Source organism: Cebus imitator, unplaced genomic scaffold (assembly GCF_001604975.1).
Source record: "Cebus imitator isolate Cc_AM_T3 unplaced genomic scaffold, Cebus_imitator-1.0 Scaffold85, whole genome shotgun sequence".
NCBI lineage: Eukaryota > Metazoa > Chordata > Mammalia > Primates > Cebidae > Cebus > Cebus imitator.
In genome coordinates, this window is record NW_016107400.1 from 6,788,654 (window position 1) to 6,815,458 (window position 26,805).

General features: G+C 41.7%; 1 protein-coding gene across 1 annotated transcript in view; it reads left to right on the top strand.

The window, feature by feature from the left end:
- The first annotated feature begins 4,796 nt into the window (after nucleotides 1–4,796).
- CACNG3 (calcium voltage-gated channel auxiliary subunit gamma 3) overlaps nucleotides 4,797–26,805 on the top strand; it is a 106,074-nt gene continuing 84,065 nt past the window's right edge. Inside the window, exon 1 of the mRNA XM_017534414.2 lies at nucleotides 4,797–6,283. Within this exon, the coding sequence (XP_017389903.1) occupies nucleotides 6,073–6,283 (211 nt within the window). The 5' untranslated portion in view covers nucleotides 4,797–6,072. The remainder of the gene's footprint in view (nucleotides 6,284–26,805) is intronic.

A 26,805-nucleotide genomic window follows, 5' to 3' on the forward strand; every position in this document is an offset into this window, starting at 1 on the left:
TGGAGAGACAAGTTCTCACTTTGCTGCCCAGGCTGGCCTGAAACTCCTGACCTTAAGTGATCCTCCCATCTCAGCCTTCCAAAGTGCTGGGATTACAAGTGTGAGCCACTACACCTAACCTACAATTGTTCTTATTTGTCCAATTGTCTCTGCTCTCTTCATGAGACTAAGAGTTTCAGGTGATCAAGAGCAATGTCTTTCCTGCTTGGTATTGTCTCATCAGTGCCTGTCACAGGTGTAAATCTTAATAATTACTTATGCAATTAGTTGATTAAACAAACATAATTAAATGCCTACTATATCTTAAGCACTATTCTAGGGTCTGATAATTTGAACAAGACAAAGCACCTGTTCTCACGGATCTCTTTGTCTCTAGTTAGGAAGATGACAATAAGCACAAAATCATATGTATACATATACACAGTATAATGTCAGAGATTGATAAAAGCTATGAAGAAAAATAAAGCAGAGTGAGAGGATAGAGAAGTATTGGGTGTTATTTTTAGATAGAGCAGTTAAAGAATTATCTAAGAAGGTGACATTTGAGTTGAAGTGTGAATTAAGTGAGGGATTGAACCATGACAATATCTGGTGGCAGCGATTTGTATGTAAATTCAAAATTATTTAAAAATAAATCTTTGTTACATATAAAGTATATTCAGGGAAGAGCATTCTCAGCACAGGAAATCAATGGGTGAGTCACAGGAAACACCCGGCATTTCTGTATCCATGAAACAGAAGATAATTGGAGGAGATGGACAGGTGGCACACTGCTTATTGTTTTTATTTATTTTTGAATTAACTTTAAACTTTGGTCAACACATACATGTACAAGATTTTAAAAATCAGATAGGATAGAAGTGGCTGTAGTGAAAAGCAACTGTCCTGGTCCTATCCTGGTCATTCTCATCACTCATTTTATTTTGGTTTAGTTAATTTTACCCCAACCTCTCTTCTTCTCTTCTCCAAGTATAAATTAGACTATTTTTATTTTTTATTGGTTATCTTTAATTTTCAATGACATACTAGATACTCTACATCTCCTTTTATCAACTCTAGACAGTATATCTTGGCTATTCTCTTTGTATAATAATATCAGGATGTTACATCCTCCCATTCTCCCTCTCCCTCCACCTCCAATTTCTATCAGTCTCAAGAGTAGAAACATAACTTCATGTAGTTGGGTTCAAAGAGAGCATAGAAGTTTCCAGATACTGAAAGGTTAACAAGACTGAAGTTGAAATAATGATGTGTGAATGTTTTATGAGCATATTTGTGTTTCAATGCTTTTTTCTATAGGTTGAATCTACAAGTAGAAAACTCATAACAAGATTATGTGCAAATATCAAGAGAGAATTCAAGATGATGGGATGGCACTATTTAGTCTATGTGTGCCTGGTTTTCATCATCTCCTTGACTTACACACGTGTGGGTGCCTTTACCTCCGAAGACTTTTTCTCTTCTAACTGTTGCCCCATTCCCTTCTGACAAAAGGTAAAGCTGGTTTGGTACCACTGACACCCAGCTTAGTTGGGGCCCCAATATCTCTGGGCCCCGTATCCTGCCTTGTTGTCTTCTTCATGATCACATTTTACTGCTGGTTCCATGGGCATCATGGACTGGTGCCAAAAGTAGATCACATAGACTTTCCACAGTGAAGTCTTCTGAGGTATCACAGAAATTCCTCCTTTTCTAAGAACTATCCTCCCTTTCCCAACTCACAGGGACTGGTCCTGATGGCTATGTTTATGCTACATGACCCTGACCCCTTGGCCACAGCTGTGTGGATCAGGAAGTGGCAAGCAACATAAACGAGGCTGATCAGGTTGTCTCTCCCGGAAATTTTGAATTAGGACTAAAACTGCCCAGTTTAGTCTGGGTGGGTTTCTTAAATAGAGATGACATAAGAACTCAAAATCTAGGCTTCTATTTCGAGGATCAAAGAATAGATGAAGCAAAACAATTTTTCAACTAAAAATATGAAAAGAGGCAGAGATGCAAAATGAAGAGACTGTCAAGACTCCTGGTGGCTTTTTTCTTTCTTTCTTTTTTTTTTTTTTTTTTTTTTTTTTTTGCTGGTTCCAGCTCCCTGCTGAGGCCTGATTGAACCTCTGCCCTATGGTTCCTTGAAACCTCGTTATATTCTTATACCAAATTCTCCATTTTCTTAAGCTGGCTCTGGTAAGTTTTTGCCATTTACAGTCAAAGTGAACTCACTAATAAAATATTCCCTACTGCATAATCTGCTCCCTGAGGTATGGGAATCATATCTTTGTATTCTCCAAAGTGCTGAGCACATAGTGGAACACCTTGCACATAGTAGGCACTCGAGAAGCATTTATTGAATTGAAGCAGCTGTCAGTACTCCTTTCTAAATGACACAACCATTTACAAGGGGAGCTGACCCCTCTAGATGTATGAAGAGATGGACAGGAACAAGCATAAATAGATACACCATGCCAACTACTCCACTAGCTGACAGCCCAGTGGAAGGAAACAAAAGTCTTAATAAGAGAATCAGACATCAGTTGCAAGATGTCTGAGTGTCTCCCAGTCTTCTGCCAGATAAGTAGGATCAGAGAAGGCTATTAGCAAACAGGAGTCTAGCTCCAACCCGGCCAGGAGAGAGCTCTGAATCTCTTGGGTCCTTCATTGATCTGCTGAAAGAGCCCTCTAGTGGTGAAAAATGAGGAACTATCTCTAGACTTATAAGCAGATTCTACGCACCCGAGTCCACACACCTACACATTCTATTGAATGAAAGGATGAGGTCACCCCCTAGTAAGTGGGGAGGCATGATAGGGAACTAACTGTGGCCTCACTGCCTCCACACTCCCACTCCATTCAGGTGTTCTGACTTGCTCCACATGCAGGTTCGGGACTTCCCACAGCAATCAGGGCCCTGGACAGCAATGCCAAAGAATGAGCCTGCCTCACTAGGTCAGAGACCAAGGACAAAGCTCTGACTTTATCACAATTTTTCACAGTTTTTCTCTTATTCAGAAAAACTAGGCGCATCCTGACCCATAATCGTTACCTTCATCTACCTGAGCTCCTGATCCTTTTCCCACAACTATCCTTCTCCTAGGCCCCTGGGCACCATGCTCTGCCTGTCTGGGCTTCTGTTGCAGAGCTAAGCGAGTGGAGATGGAGTTGCTGTTGTTCCACTGTGGGTCTAAGTGAAGTGATTGGGACATACTGTCCCTTAGCCCTGAAGCTCACTGACCTTTCATCAACAAGGTCCTTCTTTGAAAGAAGACCTTTCTCACTTCTATCAGAGCAAGAAATCCTGAAATGACTGCTTTGATCATTATTAATTATTTCATCTTATTTAACTTTCTGAGAGTGGGGAGGGAAATTTTTGCCAACTGAATAACCCCTCCTAATAAATACCAACCTCACCTCCATATTATATATGGCTTTCCCCCCCCCCAAAAAAGAAAAAAGTAATAATAATCAAGGTGTGATACTTTATTAAGATGCAAATTTTCTTTTTAGGAAAGAAAATAACTCTAACTTGTAAGGGGCCTTGTATACCCTCTTCTGTCATTCTTCTAGAGTATGGCTGTCCTGACCCCAAGTTTATCCATTCCATTGTGATTATGTGGCAAGCTTTCAGTATTTCTACCTCCTGTTATACATCAGTGTTTGTGAACCATGACACATGCATATGCAACTAAATGCACATAGGTATACACATCTACATGTTCAAGTCTATACTATACCCACACACATACGCATGCATACACATACATGTGCAAAGCTATGCATTTGCAGCAAATATGTTCACATGGTCCATCACACTGCTTGCAGGTACAAACATACATTTACATACCTGCTTTACTTCTATGACAAGTTCACAGGCATTCAGAATTTATAACTAAACTGAGCATAGCACAGGTGAGCATTCAAACACAATCACCCCACAGCTATATATTTGTATTCAAACTCTGTCATGCACATGCATGTTTATCTAACACTAAGGATAAAGTCTTCAATCTTAACACCAAAATAAAAGCAACAAAGTCACCAAGAAGTTGTGAGCTGCATTTGAGAACACTTCAATACATTGCTGCTACTCAGTCACCTGAATAGAAGCTCCCAGGCAGCCAGAGATGGCACCAGGGGAGTATGTGTGTCTGCGATTACCTCCTGTTATATTTCTGTCCAGCTAAATAACATTCAAATATGACAGTTGGTTGCAGACACATCTCAGGAACTGCGGAAACAACCCAAGCAGCCTCATTTCCAAATGCCTGACCTCTGGATATCAGTCCCAGTATGCCATAAGAAAAAATAAAATAATAGGAGCATTTCTGTGGCTGTTTTTAGTCAACGCGGTGTGAGCCCATGCATATGCCAGAATACATAGTAATAAAAAGCTGGTTAAATGCTGATCTGTTGTAACACTGGCTATTTCCAAGAAAGAGAGCTTTCAGGTGTGCAACTTCAGTTGCACTTTGGACTAACAAGGAAAGCAGACTTAACTTCACCTGCCTCATGGTCTAACTTAGATAAGAATGTTAACAAATGAATATCCCAGAGACCTTTGAACAAAATCTGACATTTTCAGTGACTCTCCCACCGTGAATCCAACACCTCCTTAAATGCAGAGGTGTTAAAATGTATAAGAGGCGTATTCAAAGACCAAAATCTTATACTCTTTTGCCCAAGGTCCCAAATATGTGCATGACAGAGTCCATATACATTTAGCTCCTTCCATCTTTTAGGAATACATGATCATATGTATATGAACAGTTCCGGGTCTGATCTGAGCAGGTTGTCTCCGGTGTAAACCAGAGCTCCAGAGAAAGGAGGGTAGACATATTGGTTTGTTTGCTGGGGAACCAAATTGAGACAGACTCTACACAGATGTGATTGTGACAACACTTTTTGCCCGCCTAAGTGAGCCATAGAGGCGTCCCCAGAGCTGCCGGTGCCTTTAAGAAGACTCGGTCTTTCGGGTCTTCTTTTTCCCCAGTGGGCTCCAGTGGTGCCCGCAGCAAACGGCAAACTTGCCTGGCTCATGGGGTGGAAGGGAGGATTGAAGAATGCCTCGCTGGGTGGGTGCTGAGAGAGCGCCAGAGTGCGCTAAGGGCTTCGCTCCCCTTCCCCTTTCCTTAACCCTTCCCAGAGCGGAGGAACCGGGTCGTGCTGCAGCGCCCAGGAGCCAGGGCGCTGACTGCCCTCGGCTCCCGAAACTTTACGCGGAGAGTGGGCTTGACTGGACAGAGCCGAGCCGGCTGGCTGACCTGGGAAGGAACGGGGGAAGGACGGGTGAAGGAAGACCCTTTAGCACCCCGGGTTTCTACCCGAGGCGGCGGGGTGCAGCTGCAGGAGGGAGCTGTCCCTTCAGCACCACGGACCTTATAGCCTAGGCGTTAGGACGGCGGATGCGAGGCAACAGGCGGGGAGCTGTCCCTTCAGCACCACGGACTCGGCGCCCCCAGTGAAACCAGCCGGCCCCCGCCCCAGGACTCTGTCTTTTCTCCAGTTTGAGCGGGGGTGTCGGGAGCAGGCGGAGAGCTTTCCTGCGAGGCTGTGGAAGCAGTGAACACTCTTCTCAGCGGCTCGCCTCCCAGCAGTGCTATTTTTTGCCATCCGCCCTCACCCCCAGCACACGCGCTCGCACACACACGCACGCACGCACACACACTCACACAGAGACCTCTCTGGATTTCTTTCCCTTGAGTCTCCCGAGGCTGTGAGAAGCCAGGCGCATCTCCAACCGAGCTGGCAGCTCCAGGTTCCGGAGCCATGCCCTGCACGGACCCTCGTCTTTACCAAGCTCCTGAGGAATGAAAGGAACCCAGGGACCCTCAAAAAGCAGCAGTGATGCGGACCAACCCCCCGGAGCCTGCACCCTTCCGAGGGCCATAGGAGACCCAGGGAACTGGAGAGAGCTCCAGACAGGAAATCCCAGCTTTCCCAAAGTCCCTGTGGATGCTGACAAAAGGAGACCTGAATTTTTAGAAGAGCCTGTGCTAGGTTACCCGGCTGCAGAGTGATTTTCCCCTCCGGCACTGACTCTTCCCCTCCAACCCCCAGCCGTCCAGAGTACCATGAAGAATTATGAGGATGTGTGACAGAGGTATCCAGATGTTGATCACCACTGTGGGAGCCTTTGCAGCTTTTAGTTTAATGACCATTGCAGTGGGCACGGACTACTGGTTATATTCCAGAGGTGTGTGCAGGACTAAATCTACAAGTGATAATGAAACCAGCAGGAAGAATGAAGAAGTAATGACCCATTCGGGGCTGTGGAGGACCTGCTGCCTAGAAGGTATTTGCAAATTCCTCTCAATGGCTCTGAATAATCCAGTTTGTGATATTCTGGTGGTTGTTTGGGGGAGATGGAGATGGTGATGAGGAAAGAAGAGTAGTTCAAATTATTGCTGAGAATGTGCAGGTGCACAGACTCTGTTACCAGCAAGACTGACGCCATGTGAGTTAAAGGGGTTGGGTCTTGTTGATTGTTTTTAGTATAAGCTTCATGAGATGAGATTTTGTGACACTCTAGGCAGCTTCTGCAGTTGAGAAAAGTCTTCAAATCCAAAATCCCTAGGCATATTGTAAACTGCTTGAATCTCTGGCTTTAGATGGGGTCTTTAACTCTGCTTAAATTGCATTTTGAAGAGAGGGGGAGGGAGAAGAGGAGGAGTGATAAGAGGAAGGAAGTGAGAGGGAGAGAGAGATATCCTGACCTGGTCTGGCACATTCTGAGCTATTTCCTTATTTCTCAACATAGACTTATCAGTTTCTCCTGAGTTCGCTCTAACTAGAAATTGTCATGAACTTTCACTGCCAATCAGTAACAGGGTAACATATGTAAACCTCTACTGCCACCCACACCCCATGCACACATTTTAAGAAAAATAATCCTTATTGATACATGTTTTATTAGTTTGGATTACAAGAAACTGAAGCCTTGGTATTTTGTATCCACCTGTCTTTATCCCTAAATAATTCCCAAACCCAAAAAAAGATATTATTTCCATGACATTTACAAAAGACTGATTCTCCAAGAATTGCAGTTCATCACTTTTAATTCTAAAAATTAGAGGAGTAACTCTAAATTATAATGAAGCTAGAACAATTTTAAAATGTAAAGCCCTTTTTTAGCCTATCACACTATTAAACTTGCTTTCACCACACCAGAAGTCACTCTTAGCACCAATGGGCAGTGCTTAGATATCATTAGGAGCAAATAGAAAGATAAGGAAGAAAATCAAAGCTCTTTGGAGCCTATGTGCCTAAGGGAAGTCACTGGATTAGAGGGGCAGTAGGGGGTTTTCTTAGGCTTCTGAGAAATCTGTGAAGCTTGTCACATTGGTGGGCAAGAAAATCTGGGCTTCCTGTATGGTCCCCTCCCCTGCTTGCCATTGGTTCTTCACACTGCATTCCCACTGGCTGGCATTTGTCAGGGCTTCTTGAGAACTTGCATTTATGTAAATCGCTTAGGAAATCATGCTATGACATCACTTGCCAGTGTAATATTGCATCATTCTCTGGCCTTCTTCCCATGTCCTGACACTTTGAACAACTGCTTTCCTGACCGTAGTGCTACTACAATTGATTCTGTTTCTAACACAAATTTGCAACTGGTGGGAAGCCTAGGTAGGAAAGGGCTACCTTTAATGCATTAAGGATCATGTGAAGGCTGAAGACCTAGTTAATGCTGCAAAGTATCAGTGTGACCTTGGCTAAGACATTTACCCTCTCCAATTCTCAGTTTATTCATCTGAGAAATGATACATTTGGATTAGGTGGTCTTGAATTAACACCATCTAAAGCTTATACTGTAATCAGTATACTGACAGAAATTCTAGAATATTTCCTAAACAATGATAAGAGTCAAATATTTGTGAGCATTTGTGATTGTGTATGGTGAAATCATTTACCTCAGGGAAATTCAATATTTCCCTTTCTTATATTGACTGTAAGGAATTGAATTGTCTTTTGTAAAACTTATTTGGTGGATGCTGTGATATCTACATGATTCCAGAGATGGTATAAAAAATCTAATGTTCCTCCAAGCCAAAAATGGCACATACGTATACTGTGCTTTAGCCATTTTCAATTCTTCTGCCTCTTAGAATCAAACCTGAGAATGCACAATTAAACACAAAGTTTAACTTCCCTCATTATGGTCTGTGAGAAAACGTACCTATAAGAGCAAAGGCAGGACCTAGAATTTCTGAACCCTTGCTAAGAATTTCTCAACTGATGGTTTCACTTTTCTCTAATGTCATGTCCTACACCCACAGTTTGAGCAAGGAATTGAAACCCCACCCAGGCATTCTGTAGGCTTAATGGGAGAAGTGAGAAATTGCATCAAGAAGAAATTGGATGAATTGAAGACATATCCTTGGGCAGGTGAATTCTATTGAGAAAATGTGTTGCAATCCCCATACAACTTGACCCGGCTTTTTTGTTGTTGTTGTTTAATTTTTTGAAGTGTTAAATACGGTAAGATGCACAAATCACAATGAATCACAATAAAATATTAGCTGTGACTGTACCCATGTAATCAACACCCAGATGGGCCCTGGCTAAAATTTGAAGCCAAGATTTGTCATAATATACCAAACACATCAGGTGTTTGAGGAATATTCAGGAGCCTTTGATTCCTGCATTGGAAGACACATGCAGTTGGTAGCATCCAACCTGGGCATTTCCATCCTCTGCTAGAATGAAGATGGACAGTCCTTTCCCATTCAGTATTTCTTACCTACCCCAGAGCTGCATCATCCTCATTTTCTGGTCCTTTAAGTGTCAAAGGAAAACTGGGAGGATTTTTCAGCTCCATTTTCTTAGAGATCAAATTAGAAAAGTTAATTCTTCCATACTTTTTTAAAGATCCATGAGGCAATGTGATTATTTTATCTAAAAGAAGAGAATGCCAAGGAGAACATGACAGCTGTCTGCAAATATCTGAAGGGCTGTCATATGAAAGAGAGATTTGAAATGTTCTGTGTGGCCTCAAGGAGGTGGAAGTAGGAGCTAGAGGAAAATAGGTTTTACCTCCATATAAATAACTATCAAATGTGGAATGGGAAGCTTTTGGAGTCTTGTAACATCAAAGATGTTCAAGAATAAGGAAACTACATCAATTGTTTCGCAGCTTGGCTGGTCATCAGATTCTCATGAGGAGCTTTAAAATTTTTTAGATCATCAGGGGCTTCACAACTAGATCTCCTGCTTCCATATGTCTGAGGTGGACCACAAAAATCTGACTTTTCTAAAGGTGCTCCAAGCAATTATGATGGTAAAGCCAACATGTATTGATATTTGCACTGGGGCTGAGGCTGACTATGTGTTTTAAGGATGATCATGTCACTCGAGGAGGAGAAGGGTGTTTCCAGTTTTCCTTTCTATAACCTACCTACTTAGTTATAGTAAGGTTTTTTTTTTTTTATAACCTACTTAGTTATAGTTAGGTTATAGAAATGAAAACTGGAAACATCCTTCTCCTCCCTGAGTGACAGGATCACTCAAATCAAGTTTACCTTGTAGCTGAATTTGGCCCATGGGCTGCCAGTTTTGAGCCTTATAAATTACCTAAATGGCACTTTTAATCCAAATTTCTGCTATTTTTATATCTGATTCCTGAATTACTCTTTGTTAGTCGATAATCAGTTTTTCAACTCCTTAAAAAACCTACTAAGAAAAGATAATGTAACCTATCGGAATATCCCTTGCATTTAGCACTTACTATGTGCTCACACTGTTCCAAGAATTTTGAAAAATACCTCTTTCATCTTCAAAGGAGCTCAATGGTATAAGTACTATTATTACCCTCATTTTACAGATGAGGAAATTGAGGGCTGGGAAATTTACATAACTTGCCCAAGGTCACACACCCCAACTCGGCAGGCAATACTTAACATTAGTCGTGCTGCCTCTCTGAGCATTTGCTAGAGAACATTAATTTATGCTTCAGTGGGTAGTCTGCTACTGGTACAAACATTAACTTGTGAAAATGCCCAGACACATGGGTTTTTCCATTCAGAAGTCCCAAATCTCAGAACACTCAGCATGCCTGTGTGGTGTCGGCAGGGACGCAGGAGCCACCAGACACACACAAACTCAGAGGCAGCAAAGGACACGCTTTGAATGGAAAGACAATCGACCTGTGTAGAGACACCCACGCTGGAAAACCAACACGAATGCCTGACTCATTATCTGGAAAGCACGGGAGGTGCTCACAAAGTAGAGCCCTAACCTGCTTCATGTTTTCAACAGTGGCCTGTGAATTTGAATGAGAACATGTTCAATATGTGACTCTCTCATTAAGAAAACCTTTTGAAGTCCTAGAGACAATCAAAGCGATGTATTTAGATAGCAGAAAGACAACCAGGCTAGTAGTGAGGAACCCTGAGTATTCATCCAATTTCCATCACTAACAGTTAACTATGAACTAACAATGAATTGTGAATGCTATTTTCCCTCTTTGGACCTCAGTTTACCCAATTCTAAAATGAGAGCTTTAGATAAAATTAGGGAGTAACAAATCCAAATGTTCGTGTAGATGAAGCAGCTAATGTAAAATGTGAAACAAGCATTTCCCAACCCTGTTAACTCAATTCCAAACAGGTTTGGAGGTAGGTAACAGTAGACTTGAGAAGATGTATGGTAACTGGAGCTTGGTCTCAGTGTGGGGCAATAGGGGGTGGTGAGGACTGTGGCAAACTAGAAAGCACAAGCCCCATCTGAAGGATGGTTATTACTTGGCTTGAGTCGATTTTTGCCTTGGAGAAACGGACACCAAGTGTGACCCAATATTTCAAGTAAAGAAAAGCCAGATGTAAAATCACTTGATTTTTAAAATGCAGGTAACTCTTTCAACTTTTTAAGAATATGATACTAGTCAAACCAAATTTACCTTGTAGCTGAATTTGGCCCATGGGCTGCCAGTTTTCAGACTTGTAAATTATCTAAATGGCACTTTTAATCCAAATTTCTGATATTTTTATATTTGATTCTTGAATTACTCTTTATTAGCCAATAATCACTTTTTTAATTCGTTAAAAAATACTAAGAAAAGAAAACCTACTTATTTAGGATTTTAGGACAGGGAACTTAAAGTTATGGAAAAAGAGGTTTAATAACTGGTATTTCTGCTACAGATGGGCCAGGATGACATCAAACATCTGGCTGAAAAACCGGAAAAAAAAATTAGCCAGTCATTAGAAGTTCTCCCATATTTCCAAATCTCCAGATGGTTTATTTTTTCAGCCAGATGGGGTTCCAGCATTATTTATGTGTTTGGAAACCTTCAGAGAAGCTGCAAGTATGTGGTTGAGGATGGAGGTGAGGAAAAGACATACCATTCATTAATTATTCTCTACGTGACAAGCCCTGTGCTAGGTGCTTTTATACCTGTTAACCCATACTTTTCTTATCTCCTGTCTCCCCCCAAGTATAATATAGAATCTGTAAGAATGGGGATTCTTGTCTGTTGGGGCACCACTCTACTTCTAAAACTTAGAAACAGTACCCAGTCATCACTTCTGCAACTGCAGTCCTAGATTTAATGCTGCACCCTTCCTTAGATGTGGGTTCAGAAGGTGTTGGAGTTCTCTTACTCTCTTGCCTACTCCTGACCTTCTCTCAGTTCCTTTTTCTGTATTCTTCCTCCTTGCCACTAAAGCCTGAGAGATAGATGGAAGAGAGAAGTGGGCTGGAGCCTTAAGGCAGGATGGGAATGAGTGACCCTGACTGAGTTTGGGGGCTGAGTCAGGATTGGGCAGGTGATAGAGGCTGGAGTATGAACATGACTAATAGACAGAATGTGTCCGTAGCACAGCACTGGTTGTTAAAATACTTCCCTATGTCTTAATAAACAATGTTTGGCCCAAGTCTTTCACCAACTCCCCACCACTACTGCACCCACCTTAGCTCTTCCTGGAGCCTCTCAGATCCATTAAATAAAGAGTGAAGACCTGGCCCAGCAGATATCATCATGACCTTGCTCCAGCCCTACAAAACCATTCATTCTGATTGTCTGGTCTTGTGTCCTGTTGGTTGTTAAATATTTTAAATCTCATTCCTAATTGTATCATCATTGGTGGAAAGAACTTACTCCTCTTCTTTCTTCCTCAAACCCAATATTCCACCTGACTCTGGGATTCCACCTATTTTAGGAAGTAGACACCTTGAAAATTTTTTCATTTGTTTCATTCTCTAAAATTTTATCTTGCGGATTAGGTTAAAGTCAAGTGACCTTAATTCCAAGGTTGGGTGACCAGTGCGGGTTATTTGTATGGATAGCTAGTGTGTGTCAAGAAAAAAATAAAACAAGAAATTAGGCAAAAAGATGACTGTGTTCTTTTAATGTTTACATAGAGCACAGCGAATCAAATTTACCCAAGGGGTCATCTGACCCTCTGGGGAAATGTAACTTTGATTGACTTAGCTTTCATTACAGATTCAAGCCTAGTTGTTATATAGTTAGTTATTTACTTGTAGAAAACTGGGGAAATGCGTATATTTTTGTTCAGTAGATGTGCACACAATTTTCATTAATTAGAGGAGATAACCCCAAATGTTGTGGATTTATTCTCTCCTCTCCTATCAATCAGTTTTATATTAATTTAACGATCTTACTTCAAAATTTTTTCACTAAAAAAATAGAACATTCTCCTTTGAACCAATTTTGTCATTTTGCTGGTTTCCTCATTGCTGAGTTGAACAAAATTTGACATGAGCACACTATGTATTTTAGGAGAATTATGTTTTTAATGATTTGAAATTTATACTTTGACATATGGAAGCACCCCTCAATTAAAACAATGTTTCTGAGGTTAAACAAAGGTGTAGAAAACCCCAAGGTTGTCTTAATTTTCTCCTATCTTATAATCCTACCTCAGCAGACTTTTTCAATGTAGGAACAAATAGGCCCTTACTAAGTTAATGAAAGACTACAGAGAATATGGGATATAGCAGGGGCTTTGGGAGCAGGTGGACCTGGGGGTTGTGTGGATCCTGTTATTTACCGACTGTGAGACCTTGAAAGTTGCCTACCCTCTGAGTGTTAGTTTACTAATCTGTGAAATGGGGAAATAAAAGTAGCAGGTGCCTTCAACTCTTGCTGTTTTAGTTCTTGTGCTTCCTTCATTTCTTCTGACTTCTAAATAACATGTTGACCATTAGTACTTGATTTATACATTTCTACACAAGATACATTTGCTAAGACAAACGATAAGTTAGCCTTCTTATACAAGTTCTCCCCTTCCTCCCAATACCGTTAGTTCCTCAGTGAGGTACCTGTGGCCCCAAGAAGAATCATCCATAATGATTGAGGGCTGGACTGGACATTTGCTTAAGCAGCTCATGCGTCCACCTCAGCAAGGGTCTTGGAGGGAACAACAGAGTAAGAGGAGGCATGGGAGTGGAGCAGCCTGTTTGGAATGGTGAAGTTCTGTGTGTGGATTGGATGTGGCAGTGGGTAGCTGGGCTGCCACCATTGTGTTCATATCTCACCCGAGAGAGCAGCTCATTAGCCAGGAAGACCCTAACCCGGGCTGTAGAGTTTGTGAAGATTGCCCTATACGAGGCTGCTTGGCCGAGGGGTCGAGTAGGGGCTGAGAGTCAGCCCATGCTCCACTCACCAAACCAGGCACCTTGGTTCAGAACTGAGTCCACTCAAAGGGAGGAGGGTCTATAATAAATGTCCACAGGGTACTGTATGCATCAACCACAGTCTCAGCAACATGGGGCTGTATGTTTTCAGTGGAAAGAGCCATGCAGTGGAAAAGACTAGACCGGAGTCAGAGATTCCACATCAGGAAAGGAAGTTGCAATGGAAAGGTGCCATAGGACCCTCCAATAACCAATGCATGTGACTCCACAAGACATTCAGCACGCAGATGCCTGCTACGCAGAGTGCCTGGCCGTTGATGTTAGCCAGAGAAGCAGTGACAGCAAACAAGAAAGGTTTATAGCCTCGCCCAGCTAAGTGATGTGGCAGATTGGCCTTTTCTTTCTTCCTGCTCACTGAGGAACACACATACAGAAGGTGCTAGAATCTAAAGGAAAAAGGAGCAGGGATAGTGATTTGAATTCAACATGCAATTTGAAATGTTAGGCAGAACTGGAAGTCTTAACGACCAAAAGTGACTGGGAAGTTATGAAATCTGCCTAAACTATCTTTAAGAAAATGAAGGATTTGGGCCGGACGCAGTGGCTCACACCTATAGTCCCAGCACTTTGGGAGGCTTAGGTGGGTGGATCACAAGGTCGAGAGATCGAGACCATCCTGGTCAACATGGTGAAACCCCGTCTCTAGTAAAAATACAAAATTTAGCTGGGCATGGTGGTGCGTGCCTGTAGTCCCAGCTACTCGGGAGGCTGAGGCAGGAGAATTGCCTGAACCCAGGAGGCGGAGGTTGCGGTGAGCCGAGATCGCGCCATTGTACTCCAGCTCTGTTTCAAAAAAACAAAAAAACAAACAAAAAAAAAGAAAATGAAGGATTTGAAATAACATAGTTGAAAGCCAAACTAAAACTGGTGCATGTTTATATCCCACTAAATTGAGACACATCAATAAACATAAATAATGTCATCGTGCTTTGTCTCAGAAATTTTTAACAGTTGAAAACTCTGCAGGGCATGGTGGCTCACACCTGTAATCCCAGCACTTTGAGAGACCAAGGTGGGTGGATCACTTGAGTCCCGAAGTTTGAGAACAGAGTGGGCAACATAGTGAGACCCCATCTCTGCAAAAAAAAATACAGAAGAAGTTAGTCAGGTGTGCTGACATGCTTTTGTAGTTCCAGCTGCTCAGGAGGCTGAAGTGGGAGGATCACTAGAGTCCGGGAGATTGTGGTTGCAATGAGCTGAGATCATGCCACTGCACTCTGGCCTGGGGTGAAGAGTGAGACTCTGTGAAAGAAAGAAAAAAAAGGAAAGGAAAGGAAAGGGAAGGGAAGGAAAGGGAAGAAAAAGAAAGGAAAGGAAAAGAAAAGAAAGAAGGAAAGAAAGGAAAGGAAAGGAGAGGAGAGGAAAGGAGAGAAGGAAGGGAGGGGGGAGGGAGGGAGGGAGGAGGAAGAAAGAGAAAGAAAGAAGGAAAGAAAGAAAGAGAGAAAGAAAGAAAGAAAGAGAGAAAGAGAGAAAGAAAGAAAGAAAAGAAAGAAAAGAAAGGAAGGAAGGAAGGAAAGAAAAAGGAGAGAGAACAAGAAAGAAAGAGAGGAAGGAAGGAAGGGAAGGAGGGAGAGAAGAAGGGAGGGAGGAAAGAGGGAAAGAAGGAAGCCCAGTGGTGTATAGATATGTTATGATCTGTAGCTATATCTCAGGGCTTGACAAACTATGATGAGGCCAAATTCAGCCCATTGCCTGCTTCTGGACAGCCCATAGCTAAAAATATTTTGTGTATCTTAAAGGGTTGAAAAATTAAGTAATATTCAATAATATTTCATGACACATAAAAAGATATAAAATTCAAATAACAGCATCCATAATCCTAAATGTTGCCAATAAAAAATTTGTAGAAACTTGTTTTTGGCTGGGCATGGTGGCTCACGCCTGTAATCCCAGCACTTTGAGAGGCTGAGGTGTGTGGATCATGTCAGGAAATTGAGACCATCCCAGCCAACATGGTGAAGCCCTGTCTCTACTAAAAATACAAAAAAATTAGCTGGACATGGTGGCATGCACTTGTAGTCCCAGCTACTCGGGAGGCTGAAGCAGGAGAATCACTTGAACCCAGGAGGCGGAAGTTGCAGTGAGCCAAGATCGCTCCACTGTACTGCAGCCTGGGTGATGGTGCGAGACTCTGTCTTAAAAAAAAAAAAAAGAAAAAGAAATTTGTTTTCTTTCTTGTCACTTATCTATCTATATATATACATATTTATGTATCTATATATCTTACAATTTCTTGTCATTTATATATACTCAATTTTGCTGCTTGGCCTGCAAAGCATGAAATATTTACTATTTTGCCTTTTCCAGAAAAAGCAAAGTTTGCCAAACCCTGCTATATATCTCACTGCAGAGACATGTAGGAATCTATAATAACACTCTATTTCTAGAAGGATTCTTTGTTTTCTCAAGAGTTTTGAATTGCTTTTCTTTTTTCCTTGTACCATCTGCCTTTATCACAGACCCTTCATGTAATCAGATATTCTTTCTTTCCCAGAGAACTCCCACATAGTTCTGATTTTCCCTTCTCTCATAGCATCCAGGAAAATGTAGTCCCTGGCCAGGTACACAGGAACAGTATCTTCGAGGGCTGACAAAAGAAGAAAGCTTTGGGAGCCAGCATTTCTACCAGCAGTAAAAAAAGGAACGCTCTAGATAAGTTTGACAGCAGACTCCATAAGACAAGGTTACTCGGTGGGTGGCCCACAACAGGCAGCTGGTGTTGGGAGTCTAGTTACGAACACTGTGCCATGTAGCTCCATGGATGAGGTTCAGTATGCTCATGAAACTTCATGAAAGATACATAAATGGGCACTTCTGTGAAAGAGTCTCATACTCCAAAATGTTACAAGTCACAAAGATAGATCTTAGAACAGAAGTGAAACAGAGAATGATACTTAGGGCCGTTCAAACATAGATGGTAATCAAAGGTATGACAGTACACAATAAATGCCAGAGAAGCATAAGGAAGACAGAGGGAAAATGACACCCTAAGTAGCACCCACATTTATGGACAAAGAACAGAGGAGCCAGTGAGAATCTGGAAGAGCAGAGATAAAGGAGGAGAAGGAGAATTCAGGATTTGGCTAGCATTTTGTGGGCCTGCTGAAGCGTTTTCCAAAATGATACAGATGAAAAACAATGTCTACTACTAAAAGCCCTCCAGCCTAAGAGAGCTCTCTCAAGGCAGGAACCCCACGTGTAACCTCTTTCCCGGGTTTGCATGAGATGGCTCACTTCCAGGGCAAGTCTGCCCTTCCTGGGATCAGTCAGCCCATGAAATGCTGTTATGGATCCTGGGGGCTGCTTCCAAGGAAGCTGGAGAGGGAGAGCATGGACCATGAGAACCCCAGAAACAGGTGCCAAGTAACTAGGAGAAAGAATTATTTTTAATTTCTTAATTTTTACTTTTTAAAATCGTTTTCAGACACGGTCTTGCTCTATTTCCCAGGCTGAAGTTCAGTGGTGCAGTCAGAGCTCACTGCAACCACCACCTTCTGGGCTCAAAGGATTCTCCCACCTCAGCCCCCTAAGTAGATGGGACTACAGGCACATGCCACCATGCCTGGCTGTTTTTTAAATCTTTTGTAGAGATGTGGTCTGACTACGCTGGCCAGGATGGTCTCCAACTCCTGGGCTCAAGTAAGTCTCCCGCCTTGTCCTCCCAAAGTTCTGTGATTACAGGTGTGAACCACTGTGCCTTACCTAGAAAAAATAATTAAAAGCTAACACTTAACAAACACCTTCTATGTGCCTAGCAACAATTATTGTGGTAGACTGCACATTCATTTGTTTGTTTTTTAGATAGAGTCTTGCTCTGCTGCCCAGGCTGAAGTGCAGTGGTATGACCTCAGCTCACTGCAACTCTGCTTCCTGGTCTCAAGTGATTCTCCTTCCTCAGCCACCCAAGTAGCTGCTACTCCAGACGTGCACCATACGTCCAGCTAATTTTTTGCATTTTTAGTAGAGACAGGGTTTCTCCATGCTGACCAAGCGGGTCTCGAACTCCTGGCCTCAAGTAATCCACCTGCCTTGGCCTTCTAAAGTGTTGGGATTACAGGCGTTTGCCACCGCTCCTGGCCTCATTTCTGGGCCAGACCTTGTGCATTTATTCATTTATTTAACCGACATATGCTAGATGCCAGGCACTCTTCTAAGGATGCACTTTACAATTATTATTTAACTCTCCTGATTTCTTTGAGAGATAGATACTACTATTACCTCCATTTTGCAAACTGCATATGATTAGTAAAGGCTGGGCTGGAATTTAAACTGTACCTTCTTCTGTTACTCATTAACTGTATTCTGGGCCCTTGGGTAAACCGTTAGCATAAACAGGCTCAACTGAGCCTCATCATAGTCCTGTCTACTGCTAATTGTTCTGTATTACGAGCAAGGAGATGAAGGCTCAGAGAGGTAAAGTAGCTTGCACAAGATCGCTCTGCTAGGTGGTGGCAGGACTGAGATATAAACCACAGCCTCACTTTAACCACCACAGCATACTGCCTTAACTTAAGGACCCAGGCTGGTGGGTTGGGTCTCTTCCAACATGCTCAATCCTGTATCAAGGAGAGCTCAGCGTCAATCAGAGGCTCTGAACCACTCAACGACTGGAGATATTGTGAAAAATAATTCACCCAATCTCTGCCAATTCTGATACCAAATCCAGAAAGCAAAGTCAAGGAAAATAAATGGTAAAGCCAATAAAATTGAAACATTGTAGCACTAGGCCATGAAGAAATACCACCTCTGGTGATCAAATGTAAATTTTTCTTTAAAAAGGGAACACTAATGATTTGGAAGTGAGAAGAACAGGGAGTCTGATGGGATGCAGGTGGGCAAATGATTTGAGGTTCTCACATCTTCCACGTTGGAGTTGGGGTGTTTGCCAACATGGGGATGGCATCAGGTCCAGGGCTATTCCGCCTCCCGAAAAGTAAACTTGAGCACATTATTTATTTGACTTCTTTGGGCTTTAAACTGAGTCAGGCAAGAGTCAACCCTACCCTCGCCCTCACCTCTGGGTTTGCGGTTCGGATGACTCTGCAACATAGGTGATGAGAATCTACAGCCAGGTTCTCATGCAGCTCTCAGACAGCCAAAACGATCTTTGAAAGGCACCAGACTTGCAATAGACAAATGTATCACCAGGCCCGGTTTTTACCAGCCTTTGACTTGAGTGGGCCAGGAATGGGTAGCTAGGATGAGATTTGGGCAGGCAAGGCCCAACACCATCTATCCACCTTTTAGCCTGCAGGTTGTAGGAAATGCTATCAGATATCTTGTTGCCACCCCAAAAACCATCCGCCACATTTCTCTGAACCAGCAGCCTAGAACTAGAGCCGAGTGTATAGTAGATGTTCAATAAATATACCTTGAAGTTTTGCCAGAAGGAAGATAATTCAATTATCTTAAGCTTCTCCTAGTGAACATATACTAATCCCTGACAATTACTGTTTTGCTCTTAAGTGCTTACAAATTACCCTATTAATAATATATCCTATAATTCCAGCTAAAATTGTTTACAATTCAGCAGTCTGTAGTTTGAGAGAGACTAGCTCTCCAGTCTTGAAAATCTCAGCTGGGTGCAGTGGCTCACACCTGTGATCCCAGCAGTTTGGGAGGCCAAAGTGGGTGGATCACTTGAGGTCATAAGTCCAAGACCAGCCTGGCCAACATGGTGAAACCCCATCTCTACTAAAAATACAAAAATTCGCCGGGCATGGTGGTGGATGCCTGTAATCCCAGCTACTCGGAAGTCTGAGGTGGGAGAATAGCTTGAACCCAGCAGACAGAGGTTGCAATGAGCTGAGATCACACCATTGCACTTCAGTCTAGGCAACAGAGGGACGCCATCTCAAAAAAAAAAAAAGAAAAAAGAAAGGAAAGAAAGAAAAAGAGAGAGAGAGAGAGAAAGAAAGAAAGAAAGAGAGAGAGAAAGAAAAGAAAATCTCAGTATTATTTGTCCATTTTTTTTTCCATTTTTATCCTTGAAGATTATCTAGAGTAGTTCAACAGTCTCGTTTTAAAATTCCCTCAATATCCTGGGTGCAAACTCAGGGAAAGAAAAAAGAAAATACATGTGTGGACATATTGTGCACAAATCCCACAGACACTGTTTCTATTCCTTGTGGCTAAGAGTCTATATATATATTTGGTCACCTGCACATTTAGGAAGTGGAATTTCCACCACTCTATATTCTGTACCATATGCTGTTTGACATCATCCATAGCTGCCCTGGAATACGATAATACCTACCTGCTAAATTAAAGTCATCCACAAAACCATGTTGAGGTAACTGCTGAGGTGCCTTCCATCACCTCATCCATTACAAAAGTCTACTGTCACCTGCAGAAATTGGTTTTGGCATAGAGCATTTAATATAGATGTATATTTACAAATCATTTTACCCTTTGAAAATTACAGGACAGCAGAACCAATTAGCTGTTTATCAGCTTAACATGCCCTAAAATATGTATTACCAAGTAAGTCCTGAATTTTCAAAATGTTACTTTTCGCCAAAGATGAGTCTGGCAGGCAATCAAAATGCTCTAGGTGTTTGGAGAAAAATAAAAAAGATCAAATCAAGAGGCAATGATGTTAATCTGAGCCAAAGGTCTGCTGCGCAGCATAATAATTGCTCTTTTCTGCTTTTTCACTCTTTGGTGAGTGATGGCTTAGCTCCTGAGCAGGTGGGAGATGGCAGGGGTTGGGTTCCTAATAAGATCTGGACCAAGGAAATCAGGTCTGGACCAACCTAGGATGTTTTTCCAGTTAGAGTCCCTGGGGCTCAGCTGCAGTGACAGCTCATTGGCTTAAGAAACAGAAAAATCTTAGCATAGCACAGTGGACTTCTTCCAAATTATCCTAAAGCAGAGAAGGTGTGTTAGGGTGGGTGAGGATGAAATTGTAAACGGTGTGGCCAAGGTAGGCTTCCCTGAGAAGGTGACATTTAAGTCAAAATATGAAGGAGGTGAGAAGCAAAGCCAAGTGGCTCATGGGGGAAGGGCATTCTAGGCAGATGGATCAGCAAGCGCAAGGGCTTGGAACAGGAAATGTGCCTGGGGTGTTCGAGGAGGCCAACGTGGTAGAAGTGGGGGAGTGAGGAGGAGAGAAGCAGATCAGTTTAGGATACTGCAGGCCAGGTCATGCAGAGCTCTGAAGGGAATTGTAAGGACTTTGACTCTTTTTTTTTTTTTATTGCATTTTAGGTTTTGGGGTACATGTGAAGAACATGCAAGATTGTTGCATAGGTACACACATGGCAATGTGGTTTGCTGCCTTCCTCCCCTTCACCTATATCTGGCATTTCTCCCCATGCTATCTCTCCCCAACTCCCCACCCCCCGCTGTCCCTCCCCTATTTACCCCCAACAGACCCCAGTATGTAGTGCTCCTCTCCCTGTGTCCATGTGTTCTCATTGTTCAACACCCGCCTATGAGTGAGAACATGCGGTGTTTGATTTTCTGCTCTTGTGTCAGTTTGCTGAGAATGATGGTTTCCAGGTTCATCCATGTCCCTACAAAGGACACGAACTCATCATTTTTGATGGCTGCATAATATTCCATGGTGTATATGTGCCACATTTTCCCTGTCCAATGTATTGGCTCTTAATGAACTGGAAGCCTCTGAAGGATTTTGAGCCCAAGATTGGCGTGCTCTTGAGTTCACCATGTCTGAGTCTTCTTCTCAACTGCACGATTTGCTGCTTGACAGGAAGAGTACTTTGTCCTGTGACCTCCCTTGCTTCCCTCAGGCAAGTACAGCTCTAGACTTTTAACACTTTTGCCTCGCCCTTCTCTATGACTGGGTGCAGTGAGGTAGCACCTTATCAGCACTGTCTTCCTTCTTTCGCTGAGGACAAGTCCATGGTCACTTATTATTTTTCAGTATTTTATTTCTCATTGTGGAAAACTAGGTTTTTTTTTTTATGCCAAAATAATTTATTAATTTGTCATTCTGCTAAAAAGTGACAGATACAAAATTTTTGGCCCCAAACCCATGATTTTTCCCCATTTTGCTACACTGTCTCCCAGACAAAAAAGCTGAGGAGTTGGTGGAGAGAGACAGACTGTAGGATAGACAAAGAAACGGAGGGTGAGATTGGTAGAGGCTTACTTTCATCCTGGCATTAAGAGGACATGAAAATGAAGGTTTAAGGAAACTAGAAATTCTCATCTGCAATATATACAAATGAATCTCTTATGTAGTTTTACTTTAATCTAGCTCTTACTGGATAGCTGTGGCTGAATGAACTTTGGAAATTAAACTCTGCTGCTTAAATATGCTTTGTTTTTAAAAATGACGTTGAAGTAGAAGTTTCTAGTCCTTGCCAAATCTTGCAAAGCTCCTGGAATCATCATTCCTGCTAGGAATCCCCTTCCCAACTCACAGATTCTCACCTTTCATTAGCTCAGTCTGGCATTTCCTCCTGTGCAGCTTCCCCTTCTCAACCTACAGATCCAACAAGAGATGCAAAGTGAGTGATTTGTATCTGGGGGGACCTCCAGCTTGAATTCCTTGCACCAGATGTACTTATTGAGCAGCTACTATGTGCTAGACACTGTGTTAGGTCCTGATGATTTAGCAGAAAATAAGGCAGACATGATTCCTGTCTTTGGTAAGCTCACAACTGTGTAGGAAAGATGCTGATGGAGTGCACCCAGGTGAGCAGGGGAGAGGCTCTTGTAGCAGAGAGTGTCAGGTCCTAGATTAGTCAATGGCAGGGGTATCACATAAGTGTTCTCTTAGGGCTTGTGAGTCCTCAAGGTGCTCCTGGCCGACAGTTGGTGCTAAAAACAAATTTTTTAAACATGCAAAAAGGATTGTGAAGCATACACAGAGGAGAACTGACCTCTTCAAGTACTCTGAGCTGGAATAGAAAAGAGCTCAGAGATCCTGGTTTCTTATCTTTAAGCAAAGGGGAAAGAGAACATGAAAACAGCCTACCCCTAAAAATCCATGAAGGCACACTGAGTGATTATACATTTTTTCTCTCTCTCTTTTTCTTTTCTTTAATTTAAAAAGAAAGAAATAAAGAAAGAAATCCTGGATAATTTATTATTATATTCTTTCAAGTGGTATATTTTTCCTATTGTATTTGTTAATTGAAACACTTTTTACAACATGAAAGTAATACAAAAACATATTCTCAATATAGAGGTTTAAAACAAAACAGACAAGAATGTTTCCTTTGTACCCTCACTATAAACTCATCTCCTTTCCCCAAAATGACAGCTACTTCTAGTTGGTAAATAGCCAATAAATCTCTCTCTCTCTCTCTCTTTTTTTTTTTTTTTTCTCTACCAAGTCAAAGAGACTAGGAAGTGTGCATTTTTTCTCTTCCAGTTCACATTCTTCATGAGTCACTCCACACTTTTGAATAATTATCTTACAATTTACTAGACGTTTAATCATGCACATTATTTTATTTTTATTTTTGTCGTGTAAGTTGAACTTAGATTTTTTTTAACTTGCCATTTATTTTTCAGTTAATAAAGTGTCCTAGAGCTCTTTCTACACTTATCTTACAATTCATTAAGACATTTAATCATGCACATTTTTATATTATTTTGTTTTATTTTTGTTAGATAAGATGAACTCCAAGTTTCTCTTCAAAGAATCAGTATGTCGGTATGTTCAGCTCTCTTATTCTTTAATTCTTCATTTTAAAGTTTAACTTCCTGGTTCTCTTTGCCCCCTTGGCTCTAGTTTCAGTAAACAACTTTCCTGCCAGTTCTAATCAGTAGTTCACATCTGTTCCCCTAGTCATCTGCTTTGACCTGAGTCCTCCCTGGTCACCTGCTCTGACCTGTTCTGTAACCATTCTTCCCACCAAACTACCTACCCCACCACTTTGGCTCATACTCCTGCTCTCTTTAAAATAGTCAGTCAGAATTAGCTTAGACTGTGCAGTCTAACCCTAGCCAATAGGGAAACAACACAGCAGTAGGGCCTACCTACATCAGGAATAAGAACCCCTTCCCCTTCCTTGTCCAGGTGAGCACTCACCATTGCTCCATCTGTGAGACACGCCCTTCTTTAGAAGTAAATTGTCTTGCTGAGAAAATTTATTTTCAAGTGCTACTTCTTCTGTGGCACAGAAAATTTACATATAACATTTTTTGTCAGGTAAATTGAATTTATGAGATTTTTTTTTCAACTTGCCATTTATTTTTCATTTTAAAAAGATCCTAGAGATCTTTCTGCATTAGTAGAGAAGTCCACTTTGTTCTTTTTGGTGCCTGTTTAGTACTTTGAAGCATTAATTGCTTTTCAAAAATTGTATTTTAAATTCAGGGGTACCTATGCAGGGTTGTTATGTAGGTAAACTTGTGTCATGGGGGATGTATTGTACAGATTATTTCATCACTCAGATATTAAGCCTAGTGCCCATTTGGTTATTTTTCCTGATCTTTTCCCTCTTCCCACTCTCCACCCTCCAATAGGCCCCAGTGTGTGTTGTTCTCCTCTATGTGTCCATGCATTCTCATCATTTAGCTCCCATTTATCAGTGACAACATGCAGTATTTGGTTTTCTGTTCCTCATGCACACTATTTTAAACATCAAATCATATGGAAGGGATTTTCATGAGAAGCATCCACATGAGAGATACTGCTCTCTTCCCACCCTGAGTCCTATTGCCCAGAGGAAGCTTTTTGAAACCATTTTTATTTGGTTCTTCTGGTGGTTACATCTTTATCTTTAAATAATATGTTCATCCCTCTATTTCTTGATTTATAATCTATTGGCTTTCTGCCATGATAGGTGAGAATTTAGCTAACTCACTCCTCCCTCTGTATTGGTTAGCTTTCTAATTTTTAAAAATAACTTACATCTTCATTTCTTTTTTTCATTCACCTTGTATAGGCTGTCTTAGCTTCCTATTTTATAGAACAAGAAAGTTCACATTCCTCACTTCCACCTACCCATGCCAGGAGCTGTATTTTTACTTGCTTGTCATCAAGATTCACTCTGGTTGCATCCTATTCTGCAACTAAACCAATGTCCTCCATGCTTGGGCTATGGATTGATTCTGAAGTTTGAAAACCAATGAACGTTATTCTGATTATGTGGATAATGTTCAATGCGAAGCTGACTCATTTTCTGAGATTACATTTTTCTCTGTGTGGTTTCAATGTCACAATCTCTGAGTCACTCCAAGAAACATATCCAAATGGAGTTGCCTAATACTTAACCAGTCGATCAAAATCATGCCATATATTTATTTGCATCACACTTGGTCTTTCTGGTACAGTTTTCATTATTCCTGGAGTTTCTGATGGACTCAAGGAATTTTTTTAACAGATTGTTTCAGAGCAAAATTAGGCTTTTTAAAACACAAGCCCCATACAGAAGGAAACACTTTTCTGGAGAAATAACTCCTCTCCTTTTTTTCCTGCCTCCTCAGTGTAGTATAGCAGTTAAGAACTCAACCCTGCCAGCTTGGCCAATATGGTGAAACCTCTTCTCTACTAAAAATACAAAAAATAGCTGGGCTTGGGGGTGCATGCCTGTAGTCCCAGATACTTGAAAGGCTGAGGCAGGAGAATCCCTTGAATCCTAGAGGTGGAGGTTGCAGTGAGCTGAGATCACACCACTGCACACCAGCCTGGGTGACAGAGCAAGACTCCATCTCAAAAAACAAACAAACAAACAAAAAAAAACTTAACCTCTACCACCAGATTGTTTGCACCAGATTGCTTGGGCTCAAATCTCAGCTCAACCACATACAGCTGTGCAACTTTGACACATTACTTAACCTCTCTGTGTCTCAGTTTCCTCACCTATAAAATGGGGGAATTGTCATTATACCTACTCATAGGGTTGTTGTGGGTACTTAATATTTGTACAACACTTAGAACAGTGCTGACACACGTATGTACTAATTTGGTGTTGGTTATTACCATTTTCCTGGGATAAATAGATTGGACAGAATCAACTCGTCTGCATTTCTTCACCAACAGCAGGGAATCACTCAGTCCATGGTTACCACTGCTCTGTTAATCCCCAAGAATTTTTAGGAGCCTCAGGGAGGACTGAGGCAAAGCCAGCAATGCAGTTGTTCCTACCACGGAACAAGATTTGTGGTCTTTGATGGCAAATCTTGGGCCTGATTTTCTTCATGCTTGTTGATGAAGGTGGTCAAAACCTTGGGGAATAGATGTTCTAGAATATCCCCAAGATGAGCTACATCAGGAAGGCATTAGCACTTAACAACAGCAAGTGCCCTCTGAGTGCTCACATACATCATCTCACTTTGTCCTCCCAAGAGCCCTGTGGGGTATTAGACTCATTTTACTGATGAGTAAATGGAGTTCAGAGAAGTAATCGTCCCAAATTCTCAGAGCCAGTAAGTGGTAGAGGTAGAGTTCAAACTTAGGTCTTTTAAATCTGAAAACTGATGTCCTTAATCCTGATGTCATAGCTCAACATTCTCAAAGGGTGGTCTTTTATTTCCTAAGATAAAAGGGGCACTTCCTAATATCCTTTTAAGGAACTGGCAAGGTTGAAACTATTTCAGAATAATAATACGATATGTCTGTGCATTGTGGTGCACACCTGTAATCTCAGCTACTCAGGAAGCTGAGGTGGGAAGATTGCTTGAGCCCAGGAGTTTGAGCCCAGCCTGGGCAATACAGCAAGATTCCATAAAAAAATGATTTTCTCACTGTGTTGAAATTTGCACTATGAGGCAAAAACAATGGTAGGTAAAACTGTTGGAGCTTGACCGCAAAGGAATGCTGTGGCTCAGTACTGATTGTATTTGTCATTGTCACTCACTCACAGGGGAAAAAAATGCTAGCCTCACTTAAAAATGTCCCTGATGAAGCTGCAGAAAAAGAATCAATTTTATGAAATCTCAAACCTTAAGTGCTAGGTTTATACAGTCTGTGTAACCAAATGAGAACTATGTTTTGAATACCTCAGCCAGGGTATGCTGGTGGTCTCAGGCAAAGGCATTTGTGCGACTGAGTTGCGAGCTGAACTAGCTGCTTTTTTCCATGAAACACCATATTTACTTGAAGGAATGACAGGTAAATTATGGTTATTCAGGCTTGGGTATTTGGCAGACATTTTCTCAAAAATGAGCTAAGTGAGGCTGTCACTTCAAAGAAAGCAACTGACAGTATTTGTTGCCAAGGATAAAAATTCAAGGTTT